Consider the following 16,338-nt stretch of genomic DNA (forward strand, 5'->3'; position numbering starts at 1 on the left):
GCCCTAGCTCTGATCATCACCTCACACCTCACCAGCTTGTCACTGGCAGATCAATGAATATGGTTGTTCCTTCCACCAGACCTAAAGTAGACAATGAAACGTCTTCTGAGATTGTGAAAGCTGAATTATTTGATTATTTGTGTGCCCTAACCCGTGCTGCTAGGTTTCTTTCCATTCAGACATCCAAGACAAAGAAAAAGGACGGCACAATTTCCGATGAACTTTTGCCTATCCGCCCTGGAACACAGATCTTCATAAAGAAGCAAGTACGGAAGTGGAGAGACCCTAAGTACGAGGGACCATACCTGGTCATTGACTCTTCACCCACTGCGGTCCGAATTGCCGAACGTAAAGCATGGGTTCATTTGAACCATGTGAGGATTCACCCGGCACCAACAGAGACTTGAACATTTATCGGAAGGAGGGCGTTCTATTTCCCTTGTCGATCCAGGATAAAGACTATGGAGAACATATGAGAGTTTACGGGATAAGAAACAGCAACAGCCCAACGTCTCCCTCCAGGATCTCTAATAAAAAGATATGTATATTATCATTGTTATTCTTTGTTATGTTCGTTGCTTCAATGGCTATATTCCATTGGCTTGCATTACAAGCAGAGAGAGAGAAGGCTATATCAAGTCAAGTTAGGCCTACCATCTCAGTAGGATATCACATGCCTAAAACGAGTCCTGGTAACATACTAGATGAAGAATACACCAGCAATGGCTGCACCACCCCTGTACCCACGACACCTTCCACACCCTCTGTAGACCACACCGAGTGGGACAGGGCACTTGATATCACTGTGAATGCCCCTGGGAAAGGTGTCCCTAGACGTTTCCGTCAGCATAAAAGGAGTGTCAGGTATAAAATGGGTCGCAATAAAACACCAAGGAGATATACCCCTCGCACACAACGTAAGGAGAAAGACACAGAACAAATATCAAACTGGGTTAGTGATCTCCAGGACACAGTTGTGTACACATTCGAACAACACTCTATGCCTGATTTTTTCTCCCAGCGCCCTGGGGTGTCAGTACAGAATGATGGTACCCATAATGCATTGTTAGATAATATGTGGTACAGAGACATGAGGGAGGTGGGGAGGAAAGCCACGAATGATTCCTGCTTTGTGTGCTCATACATTCCACATGCTGTAGGTGCAGACAAATTGCTCATTCCCAAAGAGATTCCACCGGCCACTGCCAAATGTCTCCTACACCTGTTCCTTTGCCGCATACATGGTCAGATACAGCTCCAGTCAGCAAAAATTAATACAGCATTTGTAAACGTCTCAGACTGGGACAACAAGTATGTTACGTTCACTGTTGTTTCTGACCCAGTAGAATTTGAGAGAAGAATGGAAGTTTACCATGAAATGGGAGTACCTGCCAATATGATACAGGTCTGGGAATATCAGTTTAGAAAATTAGGATACTTCACCTTCCCAACACCCCCATCAAAATGCCACTCACCCGAATCCCAACAGACTAACCATACCCATAACGCATGCCCTTGTCAGTGGAGACCCATTCTGCGCCTGAGGGCCAATATATATTTTAATAACAGATGGAATGGGCCACATGATTTAATATGCAAGGCAGCATCCTTGGGTAGCCCGGTTGAAGGTCAGGAGCATAAGCATTATACAAATGAGACTATTGGGAGGGAATGTGCTGAGATATGGGCACAAGAAACTAGAAGATATACTCTCAATGAGGGTACAAAGTACAAACCTAAAAGAGCATACAAACTTAAGTCTCCTCTCCTTTGCTTCCTAGGTACCGGAACAGTGCCTGTGGGCCGAAACACAAACTGCAGTCACACAGAGTTTAATTTTGACCTCCAGCACGGTACCTCTAGTCTCATGGACATCTACTGGGCATGCGGCGAGCACATCTACCTGCAGCTGCCCCCCCACTGGCAAGGACTATGTTCCATTGTGACAATGCATGAACTACATCTTGTTGTCCCTGCAGCGAACATTTCCCACATCCACATACACCCAATGGCGGATGACGTCACCCTGCTTCATCATGGGAAGAGAGAAATAACGAAATACTTCTCAGATGGCCCTTTTCATAAAATACCTCAGGATTACAGACTCTTCAATGATGCCGAACTTTTCTTTGGGGGAGTTATCCCCATGTTCCAGACTAAAGCCAATGCTCGCTGGCTGCAAGTGACCAGATATGAACTAATGCAGCTTATCAACAACACCCGGGATGGGTTCAACGCCGTGAAAGAAGAACTTCGACCTCTACGACTTATGGTTCTAGAGCACAGATATGTTTTAGACCAGCTAACAGCAATGAATGGTGGTGTGTGCGCCAAGGTGGGAAAATCCTGCTGCACGTTCATTTTAGCGAACGACGCTGACAACGGAACACTCACGAAGGCCATCGAGGATTTGGACAACTTGGGGAAAGAGATGCATGAGGAAGGAGGTGCTGAAGCAGATCTCTTAAATGGCTGGTTCGATTTGAACTGGATGCCTTCATGGCTGTCTGCAGTGCTTAAATTTTTAATGCCAATTTTCTGTGTACTGTTATTGTTGTGTTTTGGATCACAGATACTGATATACTGTGTAAAGAAATTTAGTTCTAAAATGATAGGGATGAATTACGCAGGCTCAGGTTCATATACTGGAATTCGTAGGACTAAGGGAGATGATGGAGAGACGACAATGATGAGCATAGTGGAGTTGACCATTCCTGACTCCCGCCCATTGCCAGACATTCCTGTAATTAGTCAATATCAGGCCCAGGTGCATAGAATCCCACCACGTTCACCACAGGGGGACTTGATGCGTCCCTATGAGACAATGTGTGATAATTTAGGGAAGACAGATGCAGATTCAGGAAAAGTGCAGGACAAAGATTCAGAGGAACAGCCTCTTTGTGACTCACCTTGGCCTCTTCCCCCATCTCCAGCTAAATATGCAGTTCGAATGGTGTTTAAAGATGTTTGATTAAGTTCGAATTTCGAACTTGAGGGGGGAATGTTGGAGTAAGAATTTGTACCTGCACAGCTATCCAAGGACACACCTGTCACCTGCACAACATAACCCCTGTGTAGGCCCTGCTGTCTAGAGGTTACAGGCCTCAGTTACATTGCCCTGAGCACTGCCATTTTCTCTTAGCTTAAACAGAAGCAGAAAGCAAGTCTGACCCAAGATTCACCCAGCTGCTCTTGCCTGCAAGGACCCGCACCCCTACCAGGCCCCACCTCATTGTATATTTCTCACAAACAGCAGAAGTCAAGTTCCTCTATAAATCTTGCAACATACCCCACGTCCCCCACCTAAGCCATGAATAGAATAAGGGAAGTTCCCACCACAGCTACGTCAAGCCAGATATCCGATAAACTGAGGCTAAGTGTGGCGAAATAGTATCGCAGATTGCCTGATTGACACATGAATAGGACCCCTCGAAGCAATACTAACACATTTCTGTCGTCCATTGATAGTTTATTCTTAAACTTCCAGTCAAGTGGCAGGTCTTAGTCTAGACTGAAGTATGTACCACAATTACAGGAAAAAGGCCATACCTAACCCTATGGGTGGGAAAGGTAGAGAGCAGTCCAGTAAATGACAATGGACAATGGACGGGTATGTGATACGTGGTGGCGTGGGATGACGTAATTATCGTCTCACGTGTTTTAGACAGTATAAGAAGGAGCCCCGCAAGAACATCAGCGGGCAACTCCTCGTCTGTTTGTAGGTATTCAGACCGAGAGTTGTCTCCAAGGGCCCTTGATCAAATGTTCATACTTTTGTGCATGTAAATATTTTACTTATGTTATGTTTTAAACTGCTTTTTAGATAAAGTCATTTTATATCTGCATATGTACTTTTTAACTTGTTCTCTACATTTAAGCATTTATACTGTGGTCTTAGGACATCTCACTGATATAGCATTTTGAGTGTACCTAATGATAAATAACATGTACTCTGCATTCTAATGTATCTTGCAGGATTACACTTATGAGCAAATGTGAGTATTCATCTATGTGAACAAGCACAACCGTTTTTAACCTGCCTCAGAACTTATAGGTGTACTTAAAGCAAAATCTCTCTCTCTCTTAGCCAATGTTAAACTGTACGTTGTAAACTAAAACTGGTCCATGTGACTTTCAAGAGAATGCTGGGTACAGGACCAAGTACTATATAAGTTTTATGTTATCACTGATTATGTCTAGAAGCTGTGTCTTCAAATAAATTGTACAACTCCAAGCTTCAGTCTCCAAAAGCTCATATGTATGTTTTTTCCAGTTTTAGAGCAAGAGGTCCAGGACAGCCCCGGTGCAATTTAAGCCGCCCTATTCCCCTTAGTTTTCACTCACGGTCTCGCTAGCGCGGCTTCTGAAAGCTGTGCACTGAGTCCCCCTGGCCCCTCCTGTCCCTAGTAAATCATCCCCTCCAACACAGGAAGCAGTGAGCAGGCAGTGGGGAGAGTGAGTGACCTCCGAAGTCATCTGTGGCGTCCCTCAAGGATCATCTCTGAGCCCCACCCTCTTCAACGTCTACATGAGCCCCCTCGCGGCCATCGTACGCAAACACAACCTCAGCATAATCTCCTACGCCGACGACACCCAGCTGATCCTCTCCCTGACCAACGACCCCACCGCCGCCAGAGCCAACCTGCACGAAGGGATGAAAGAGGTAGCCGAGTGGATGACGACCAGCCGCCTGAAACTGAACTCGGACAAGACGGAGGTCCTCATCCTGGGCCCCTCACCCTCCGCCTGGGACGACTCCTGGTGGCCTCCCGCCCTGGGCACCGCACCCAAACCGACAGACCATGCACGCAACCTGGGCTTCATCCTGGACTCCTCCCTCTCCATGACCAGGCAAGTCAACAACGTCTCCTCGGCGTGCTTCAACATCCTACGCATGCTACGGAAGATCTTCTGGTGGATCCCCACCGAGACCAGGAAGATCGTCACCCAGGCCCTCGTCACCAGCCGACTGGACTACGGCAACGCCCTCTACGCCGGTACCACCGCCAAGCTCCAGAAGAGACTCCAGCGGATCCAGAACGCCTCAGCCAGACTCATCCTCGACATCCCACGAACCAGTCACATCTCCGGACATCTGAGAGACCTTCACTGGCTCCCCGTCAACAAAAGAATCACCTTCCGCCTCCTCACCCACGCACACAAAGCCCTACACGACCAAGGCCCGAGCTACCTCAACAGCCGAGTCAACTTCTACGCTCCCAAACGCCACCTCCGATCAGCCAACCACGCCCTCGCCGCCGTCCCCCGCATCCGAAGAGCGACTACAGGAGGAAGGTCCTTCTCCTACCTGGCTGCCAAGACCTGGAACTCCCTGCCGACCGACCTGCGCCTGACCCAAGACCACCTCTCCTTCAGGAAGAAGCTGAAGACCTGGCTGTTCGAGCAGTAGCGCCCCCCCCCCCCCCCAGCGCCTTGAGACCCTACGGGTATGTAGCGCGCTGTACAAGTGTCATTGATTGATTGATTGACCTCCTGAGTGACGGATTACTAAGATTTGCAAAGCGCGCTGTATGGTGCAGCATGTGTCAAGCACTGTGCAGTGCAATTCCGCACTGACATTTTCATGTCCCATTCATTACACATTGCACTGTATTCTTGCCCAGGCATTTGGACTGAAAGACTGATGCAAAAAAAGGAATATGTTAATTGCAACCTCCTTAGTGCATTCTGTAAACCTGCACCGCCTCTCCATGTATCCTCTCTCCCTGCATCCTCCTTCAGGCATTCTCTAAACCTTCACCGCCTCTCCATGTATCCTCTCTCTCTGCATCCTCCTTCATGCATTCTCTAAACCTTCACCCCCTCTCCGTGTATCCTCTCTCCCTGCACCCTCCTTCGTGCATTTTCTTATCCTGCATCCCCCGTGTATGCTCTCTTCCTGCACGCTCCCTCTGCTCATCTTCTAGTGCTGCATTCCCCTTCTATGTACCGTCTGGCGTCTGCCACTGCTTGCAAACAATGAATGTTAAAAAAACTTCGAGGGAATGCATTTCAATGATTTAGTTCCTCTCTTATTTTACTTGTTTACTTGATCTTGCATTCCCCACGAGTTAGCTATTTTATAATGTTGTTGTTTATCTGTATATTTTCTGTGCATACTTTGAGGGGAAACAACACTTATAACGCAACTTTTACAACGCACTACCTTTACAACGAAACTTTTACAACGCAACATCCATTACAACGCATACCATTACAACGCAACCATTACAACGCATGCCACTACAACGCATACCACTACAACGCATGTCATTACAATGCAGTCATTACAACGCATACCATTACAACACATACCTACACTATCCAACACTTACCCTACTGTTGCACCCCCTGGAATTAGAATAGTCATTTTTACCCCTACACTATCCAACACTTACCCTACTGCTGCACCCCCTTGAGTTAGAATAGTAATTTTTACCCCTACACTATCCAATGCTTACCATACATGCAATGTAATGGTATGCGTTGTAATGGTATGCGTTGTAAATGTAGTATGCGTTGTAGTGGAATGCGTTGTAAAGGTAGTTTCAAAGAATTTGTTGTAATGGCATGTGTTGTAATGGAATGCATTGTAATGGATGTTGCGGTGTAAAAATGCGTTGTAAAGGTATGCGTTGTAAAAGTTTGCGTTGTAACGACATACATCCTACTTTGAGGCTTGAGCCATGCCAGGTGTTAATGAGGGGCTTTGATTGAGCACGCAGGTGCGAAGGCCAAAGCCAAACAAAGTGCCTGTCAGTGGGTTGGCCTCTCTGCAGAGCAAACAGAACAATATTTGTGTATTCCATTTGCAACTGAAATTCTGTGGAAATGTGTGTGACGGGGGTACACTGATGTCAAAATATTTGCAAGGCAAAAGTGAGAGAAATGAAAGTGCTTATATTTGAGGGAGTGCAGTCCATGTTGGGGGCGGTGAAGTAACAGAGATGTGAGGAAGGGCATTCGGCAAAGAGTGAAAAGAGGACGCTCCACTAGGCTTCTTTTCTATGTGTAAATAGGTACCGTGTATGGCTTGCAGTTCATTTGCGTAGCACCATATATCTTACTATAATTTTTTCTGTCCTATACATCGGCACAGTACATAAATCGATAAATAAATGACACTGCCCAAGGCCAAAATGAGGAGCTTTTCCTGGACCGTCTTCTCCCTTGGTGGATAGAAAAACACAGCTGGAATACAAAGGGCCGCTCACACAAGGAAAGGGGCGCACAGCTTTTCTAACGCTATCTGTCCCTGGAAGCCGCAGATCACTTTCCACAAACATGCCAGCTTTTACTTTTAAGGTCCCATAGGCGAGACCGATTGCATTGCAAATGCTTGTTTCAAGGGTAGTTGCAATGGCTTGTGATGGTATTCACCTGAAAACCTAGGAACTCTAGATTCTGAGTAGGTGTTACTGACTTTTCTGTGTTGGCAATGAATCCTAGTCCCTCTAAGAGGTCTATTGTCTACTTCATATGTATTGGCAATTTCTTCTGACTCTGTGACATTATCAACATATTGTACAGATAAATTAGAATCTGAACACCCCTATTTCTTAAAAAAGCTACTACAGGTCTTAGAACTTTGGTGAAGCACCAAGGAGCTGACAGGAGGCCAAAGGGAAGACAGGAGAATTGATAAATTGTTCCCTTCCATTAGAACCTTAAATATTTTTGGGAGTTGTAGTCCATAGGGATTGTGAAATAAGCATCCTTAAGATCCAATTTCACAAGCCAGTCTTTTCCTTGTAAAGTGTCCCTCAAAAGATGGATGCCTTCCATCTTGAAGTGTCTGTATACTAAGAATGTATTTAGCTGTTTTAGGTTCATTGCTGTCCGCCAGCCCTTGTCTTTTTTCTTTACTGAAAGGATCGTACTCATGAAACCTTATTTTGAGTTTAGGACTTTGCGAATGGCACCCTTCTGTAGCATTTGGATTATTTCTATTTCTACTAAGTTTGAATGTTCTTGGTCTAAGATCAACTCTCTGGGTGGGTGTTTTTGATATGGTATGTGCGTAAAATCTATCTTGAAACCTCTTACAGTATTGAGTATCCATGAATCATTTGTTAATAGATGCCAGTTTTGGCTAAAAAGGTGTAATCTTCCCCCTACCTTTAAAGAGGAAGAACCAAAAGGGATTGGGACTCTTACCTTGGTTGTCACCTCCTTGGAATCTGCCTCTGCCGCCACAGGATCGTGAACCTCGGCCTCTTTGGGGACGAAGGTATTATTCTCACGGTATTGTCTTCCGAAACCTCTTGGGTTACTCTGGTAAAAATGGGACCTTTGTTTTCCTCGGCTGGAAGCCAGTCCCGTCATGCCAGCCCTTCCTAAAACTCTACCTCCAAACATACGTCTCATTTTAGATTGAGCCCTGATACATACTTTCCCAGGGTATTGATAAGGCTTTCTACAAAGAGTAAACTATTGGAATCACCCTTAGGATCTTTGTTGGCCTGGTCCAAGAGTGTAGGATTAATCCTCATAAGTATGGCCCTTCTACATGGCCAGGGTTAACGTTGCCCAAAAGGCATAATGCGCGTTGACTCCAAACATGGAGAAGGTCGACATTTACATGTGTGCCCTTTAATGAAGCTCCTTCTGCCAGATCTAGAATTCTTGCAAGAGTTTCCAAAACATCTAAGACCTTGTCCTGGCATTGTTTGAGGCAATGCTCTAAGCCTTTCCTAGGGTCTGTGCTAGTTTGAAATAGGAAGGTCATCAATTCTGGATCCAAATTTGATGTCATCCCTGCTTTATTACCTAGGAAGGGTCTAGGGCATTCTACCCTTATCAAATTTCGAGTTTCTTTCTCAAGGGAACTGCGAATCCAGTATTTAATAAATTTTGAAACGCGGTCCCTTGGCCATCAGGGTGAGTGATTGGATTAGGATTAAACATTTCCACCCCTGTTGGGTCTTTAATGGCTTTAGAGGTTTGGGGTTGCTCAATGTCTTCATCGAGGAGATCATTGTCTAAGTCTTCTAGGTGATCAAAAACATATTCATCCTCCTCATCCTTTGGATATGTATCATAGGAGTAGGTTTCATTTCCAGCTTGCAAGACGGGGTCCTTTGAGCCATAATGGTCACTTGATTTCTTTGTGTGGCGGTGGACACCAGGGCTTATTGCGCCAATAAGGCTGATTTTGCTAGTTGTACCGCTATGGGTACCAAGGTCACTTGTAACGCACAGGCTACCTGATGTCTGATCTCTCTGTTTTGTAGCGTGCTGGCTACCATTAATAAAGGGTATATTAGATAAGTGTTTCGTTTTTTTAAGAACCTTTCCTTTTTAGATGGGAGTCTCATCCTCTGAGAGAGATACTAGGTCCTCTTCAGTGTAGTCCCTTTTTCTTTTGCTAAGTGCCGCCTCCACTGCCTCTTTCATGGAGGATTTAAATTCCTTTTCCAGGAAATGTATTAGCACTCTTTCATTGAATGGTATGCTTAAAGTCCCCTCAGCCTCAATATCAGACATGCTGTTCTTCAAGCTGATTAAATAAGGCTTTATTGATCTAAAATATTAATAATTTTATTAATAATAGATCAATAATATTAAAAGGTAAAGGATATTAATAGATAAATTATATTCAACGGTAGAGGTTGTTTTGAAATTCCCTTTCCCCTTTTTAAAAAAATGAAAAAATATCCTATCTTTGTCCTCTTGCACTGAAATAAATCATTCTTATCGCTCAGCCAGCTTCTTTCAACATTGAAAGGACAGTTGTGTGGTAACGAAAGTACAGAGCGAGTCCTTTATTCCTTTTGCCCAATTTTAGTATGCGTCACTTCCCCATGGCTGTGCCCACGAGGGGTAGGTGAAGAAACTAGACAAAAAAGCCTGTTATTTAAAGAAAAACAGAGCTGGTGAAGTCAGGGGCAGAGCCGTGTCGGTCTCCTGCTTCCACAACCAGATCCATGTCAAGTCAGCACTCCGTCTCTCTCTGAGAGGGAGAGAGTCCTGGGTAACGCACTCTGTCTCTCTCCTAGAAGGAGAGAGACCTCTATAACGGTACTGCAGGTAAGGTAGGGGCCCGGGAGAGCACCGAGGCGTTCTCTGCGGCACTCCTGTTAATCGTTTCCCATGTCGGGGAGAAATGCTCATCACGGCGCCCCCATCAACCGCTCCCCATGTCGGGGAGCAATGTTCGTCATGCCTCGCTGGAGTCCCAGGAGGCCAAACAAACTGCGAGGGAGATGATCGAGAAGGTCAGTTTCCTTCCTCTTATGATTATCGAGCACAATTGATGAAAAAGTGCAGAAAGAATACCTTGTCCGAAAACTCAAAGCGCTTTATCCTATTTTAAGAAAAATAAAAAAAATGTCAATGTATATGACAGAAATACATAGCAAATAATTTACTTATTCATATTTTCATTACAGTTATGGTTTTTTAAAGTATACTGAATACCAAAAAATAGGTTTAACTAGAAAAGCGCTAAATACGCTAAAATTAAAAACATGAAGTGAATAGAAACCCGACCAAAAATTGGAGGGGTCACCGCCCAATAAGGTAATAAAGCACTTACTATGCAAACCTGAAAGAAATAAAGGTTAATCAATGAAACATTATATCAGCATTGGAGCTACAAGTTATAGTGTACTTAACTGAAAGGAGCAGCCAATAAAAGAGGATGATACCTAGTTACACTGTGATTCTGTTATTTTTCTAAAATTCTATGGAATGTTTACTTGTGATGTGACACATGTTCTTTATAGGGCTGCATGTTGGGGCAGCAATAAAATGTATTGCATAATGGTAGTCTCCGGTATTGTAATGAAATCATGCTGTTTTGTCTGGCTTAGTACTTACTTCAAGGGTATCAGTCAGTCGATAACTTTATTCTGGTCACAACGGACCATAAAAGTGCATAATAAAATACATACATACAATAGCAATACAAATTAATAAATAACATAAAACAATACAAAGACAATCATATATTTACATTATTGACAAGGTTAAAACTATACATTTACCCTTAACTGAATATCTTTACAGGGGTACCCCTTAATTAAATTATGTTACCTTTTTTTTTTTTGATCAACTGTGCCTTTAGTTTTTATGATACTGCCTTTTATTTATTTTTATTTTTGTTGTTTTTCTCCTCCCTTCCCCCTCTCTTCTCCTTTTTCACAAAAAATCAAAATCCCCAAAAAGCATAGTTTATTAGTATAGGTCCTCCCCCGTTCTTTGTACATGCTCTTCTTTATTGATTGTCTTTTAAGTTTTACTGTTGCTATCATTTGCCTTTGTAATGATGATTTACATTGTATAATCTTCTTCAATAAAGCTTTTTAAACTAAAAAAAACTATACATTTAACCATCCCATCATAAAACCGAATTCAAATTTCAGTATAGTTATTGACACTGGTCATTAATTTTATACAAATGTTCCAGCTATCCAGTTATATCAGTAAATGGCTACTTTCCTTTTGGCCGGAAAACATAGAGATGAAAAATTCTTTCAGCACAGGCGATGAATATTTTAAAAAACGTCTGTGTTTATGCCACATCCTGTTTAAAAAACGGGAGACGGCAAAAACAATGGGAGGGTGGGTGTCATACTTTAGGACTCTTAAAGCTTGGAAACAGTGTCTAAAACCTAGGTTTCTACAAATCGATATCACCCAACGTTTGCGTGCTGCATGATATGCAGGGCTGATAAAAAAAACATGAATTTCATTTTCTAGGTTATGTTTACATGCTGGACACTCAGTGTTTCTTTGATTGTCCCATATATGGGTAAATGACCTAAGAGGAAGACTGCCCATCCTAAATTGCATATATAATATCCTCACCGATGATGGATAAATCAAGTCTAAAAACTCTTCTTTTTTATAATCCTCTTTTACTCTGAGGAACTCAAATGTCAATCTTCTGACTGAAGAGCTCCCAAGAAGGGATAATAGATTGTAGTGCCTATAGTGTCAACCAGATCTCCCCTAGAAATTGCTGGCCATGCTATATCCGGAGTTTCCCAAAGCTCGGGCTGGCCTAGTCTACTGCTGGTTGCCATAATATGTGAGAGCCACAATGTTTTCTTGCTACTCATAGTTACCCAAACTTCCCTAAATTCATTTCTATAGGACACTAGTTCAGGGACTGTCCATAATCTTCTCCAATACATAATGGGCCTTAATGCCACCTCCTCCTCAATGGGAAGTAGCCCTAGGTCCATACGGAGGGGGATTAGCGGAGTACTCATGAATGTGTGCTCTACCTTCATGAGGTTGGTAGGCCTATAATGCCCCCAGAGTTCAGCCCCATACAGGGTAGCCACCCTGGCCTGTACTTTATAGATTTCAATAACAGGGGCAGCTGGCTTGAACTCAGACACTCTGTGAATTTTCAGTATCCCCCCGCCACTTGGGTTAACTTTAGAGCTGCCTTTGATAATTGAGTGTCCCATTCCAGATGTTCCGATAGGGTAATGCCCAGATATTCAAAAGTCTTCACTCTCTCCAGGGGAGTGCCATATAAAAGTGGATTTGGGTGGGTCAACCTAGGAGGCTTGAAGATCATAAATTTAGTTTTAGTTAGGTTGATCTCCAAACCTCCCCTTGCACAAAAATCGGCAAAGCCGTCCAAAGTGCGTTAGATACCAGTTGATGTCTTGGACAACAACAAGGTGTCGTCCGCGAACATCAACGCGTGCACCCTCCCTGTTACTAGCTTCGGGGCATCACTATCCTTGACTCCAAGTAGGTGGTCTATAAGCCCATTGATATATAGACAGGATAAGGTGGGGGCCTGGACGCAACCCTGGCGCACCTCCTGTTTCACCGGGAAGCGAGCTGACAATTCTCCATGCTTCCCGTACCTAACTAGTGCATATGTCTCCTTATGCAGCCTCATCAGGTCAACAAAGATGAGAGGTAAAGAGGTAGAGGCTGCCACCCTCCACACTCACCGTTTTCCAATATAGGACCTGAAGTCTGAAATCTGGTCGATAGTTGGTGTGCTCATCCTGAAGCCAGCCTGGAAGGGACTCAAGATCTCTTTTTCCTCAATCCAACCCTGGATTCTATCTAAAATAACCTGTCCCATCAATTTTTGAGTAATATCTATCAGGTTGATAGGCCTGTAATTTGACGGTAAAAGAGGGCAACCTTTTTTATGGATCGGGACTATCTCGGCGCCACGCCAAGTATCCGGCGGGTCCATACCCTTTAGAATAGTATTGAACAAAACACACAAGTATGGGGCCCAGATTTTTGGTTCTGACCGGAATAAGTCCCCTGGGATCTTGTCTAGACCGGGTGCCTTGTTTGGTAGTAATTTGACGATGGCGGATTCTACTTCGCGAGGAGTATTCTCCCAAACCCGCTCCAATCGATGCTCATGGAGGAGGCCTGTTAGGGAAGTAGAGATACCGTCATCGCCCGAGTTTGCATACAAGGCCCCAAAATGAGCTTCCCAGACTACTGGGGCTATATTGGGTTCTACTGCTAGTCTGCCCTCTCTCCCCCAGAGCTGACTATTGCCCAAAATGTTTTCAAATCCTTACCCTTAAGGGCGTTCCTAAGGTCATCCCATATATCGGCTTCCCAATTTTTCTTTTCTGCTTGGATAGCCCGCTTATACTTAGTCCGACATAGATTAATCCTTGGCCTATCTTTAGCCTTAACAGCGCTTAACAGTTCTGTTTTAGCTTTACGGCAGTTAGCATTGTACCAGGGGTGGGCTGTGGTAGGTTTCGCCCTTTGACTTCCTACCCGGTAAAACACATCAAACAATTTGGAAGTCAGCTGGTTATGTATTTGTAGAGGCCTATCACCCATCCCTGTTTGTATTTCCTTTGCCCCGGCCTCTCCCATTTCTCTTAGATGTGGCACAGCCAGCTGGTAAATGTTTGCTAGTTTATTTGGGGAGCCCTGAATATAGGACCACTTTACTCTCTGCCTGTTATTGTATAGAGACCACAAAAAGGTGCCCAAACCCTCAATTCTTGAAATGGCAATTATTTGAAAATTATTTGAAAAAGACCAAGTGTGAATTAATAACACCTGGAGAGGTAATTTTATTTTTACCCATCAATCATATTTTTGTTTTTTATGCAATTTCTTTTAACGACAGAAATAGATATACTTTAACAACATTACAATAACTCAACAATACTAGCTACAAAATTAAACAGAAGAAGTGAATGGAACAAGGGTGAACACAGAACAATACACATTAAAACATCAGTTCATCAATGTTTACAAATTAATTCCTGTTTGAAGACACCAAAGCAACGTGAAAAGCAAGAGCACAAACTGTGTATTCTTTTTGACAAAGTCACTTAATGATATGATTGGCTCTTGTAGAATGCCGACGCGTTTCAGGTTCGAATTACACGTTTTCGAACCCTCATCAGGGCTTTGTTAGTTGTCTGTATGTATCAGGCTCTTTAGATTTCAATGGTGGACCTGGGGGACGACGCTTGAGGTTTTTGCTTCTCTATATGCACCGTCCGGCACCTCTTAGAGGGAGGAGGTTGTGGTCGCTATTCTGAGAATCCTTGCGTTTTGATCCTGAGTTGGAAAAACGGTTATTGGATAGAGACATTTGGTATTGTGTTGGATTGGGCGCTGGTGGAGGATTTGACAAACCCAAACTCCCCGGTTTGAGTTTCATAACTAAGGCGTTATGATCACTATCTTTCCTCAGGTGTATCTGAAAGTCCAGTACCCTGTCCCATATTCTGGATTCAACCAGAATATAATCCAGGATCGAGTTTTTCCCTTCTCTATTGAAGGTGGGTAGGCCTGGTCTATCCGATTTTGTCCTCCCATTACATGCCCTCAGGGAAGATGACAGGGTAAACGACTTTATTTGAAGGACCAGCGGCGTCCATGCTCTAGCTGGCTGACTCTGGGGTTCCAGTATATGCCAATACTGATCCTCATCGTCTGGGCCATCTAAGCTTGAATTGGTTAGGGGCTCAAACTGACAAATAAAATTGCCCCCTATTATTAGGACAACTGATGGGTCAAGAGTCGAAATAAACTGTCTCAAATGTTCAATTACTCCAGACTCCTGCCCATTATGCGCTGGCCTTGAATAGATGTTAAGTAGGGCGATTTGTGTATTTGTTGGCAGTGTTAGGATGACACATTGTACGTCCTCAGAATTTGTTGGCTCTGCTTTAGCTCCCAAGTACGTGCCCACCCAGATGCTTAGCCCCCCCGGAAGGTCTTCCCCTGCACTTCATTGTGGCCAATATATTGAAAGTGGCAAAGCTTCTCCTCTGGTAGTCTTCCAGAGACCACGTCTCATGCATTAGACAGACATCACAGATCTCTACAAATGAACCCCAGTCTGGGCATAGTAATGTATTTTTAATCCTGGCCAAGTTCCAGGAGAGAATGTTGATATTGCCATTGGCCTCCAACACTTGTGTTTTCTTCTGTACTCGAGTGAGACTATCACCCCCACCTAATTGGCCTTCAGAATACATCCCTACCCAGCTCGAGTTTGGCCATCCTCCCTCAATTCTCTATCGGGGACCCCTCCAGCTGCAGGAGGAGCTACAGCTCTCAATATGCCCTTCCGTGTTGATGAAAACGGAGCACCAAGCAGTACACCAACATTCTTGCTCCTGCTACCCCCCTTTTGTTTCCCCTATTGTCATCCACGGCACTCTCGCCCTCCTGAGAGCTAAGTGGGGCGGTGGCCCAGTCATTTGCCACAGGTCCCTCCAGAACTGCTGGTGGACCCTGTTCATCATCATTAGAGGCTAAAAACTGACTACTCCTCATCTGTCAATCTACTTGATCCAGAACACTGAATCAATTACTATCATGAAACAAAGCCAATGCAGGAATGTAGTTATTATCTCCATTCTGATTGCCATGACCTGGCCTAACACTGGGTCCCTGTCTATCCCAATCACCCCAGGTCTGACCTCTTCTCTTAGGGTTGGAGATGAAGTTATTAGGAATAGGGGGCTAAAAGTGTATTAGGGGAAGGGACTGTATTTGCGTTGCTGGTCATGCTGGATCCCAGTGGCATATATGCTCGACAGCCCATCTGTTCCTAAAATTAATTACAATACAGTCACCCTCGATCTCTTTCTTCCGAGGTCCCACCCAGGCTACTCTACGGGCAAAAAGAATTTCTCTAGATACCTGAATGGGAAGTGGTCACAAATCTGGAACCCCTACAAGCACCACAACATACGGTACTGACTCAGGGGGGAGATCTATGCATAGTGGAGCTTTCTTTAATACATCATGAGTCGTAACCCTTTTTTATGGAACATGTTGTCTAGACAGACCCTCTGAGTATTCCATCAAGCCACCCTCCTCACACAGCCTTGCTTCATGCAATTTCTCAGCTCC

The 16,338-nt window shown here is 44.2% G+C and overlaps 1 protein-coding gene across 1 annotated transcript; it reads left to right on the top strand.

Moving 5' to 3' along the window:
* The first annotated feature begins 355 nt into the window (after window positions 1-355).
* Window positions 356-2,971, top strand: LOC147706170 (uncharacterized). Its single transcript, XM_086929043.1, has one exon. The coding sequence runs from the start codon at window positions 356-358 to the stop codon at window positions 2,969-2,971; it is 2,616 nt and encodes an 871-aa protein (XP_086785169.1).
* Window positions 2,972-16,338: the final 13,367 nt, after the last annotated feature.

Source organism: Lissotriton vulgaris, chromosome 7 (genome assembly GCF_964263255.1).
Source record: "Lissotriton vulgaris chromosome 7, aLisVul1.2, whole genome shotgun sequence".
Classification (NCBI taxonomy): Eukaryota; Metazoa; Chordata; class Amphibia; order Caudata; family Salamandridae; genus Lissotriton; species Lissotriton vulgaris.

Coding starts and splice junctions, on each gene's coding strand:
- LOC147706170 (XM_086929043.1), top strand. CDS start 356: ATGGGTTCATTTGAACCATGTGAGGATTCACCCGGCACCAACAGAGAC.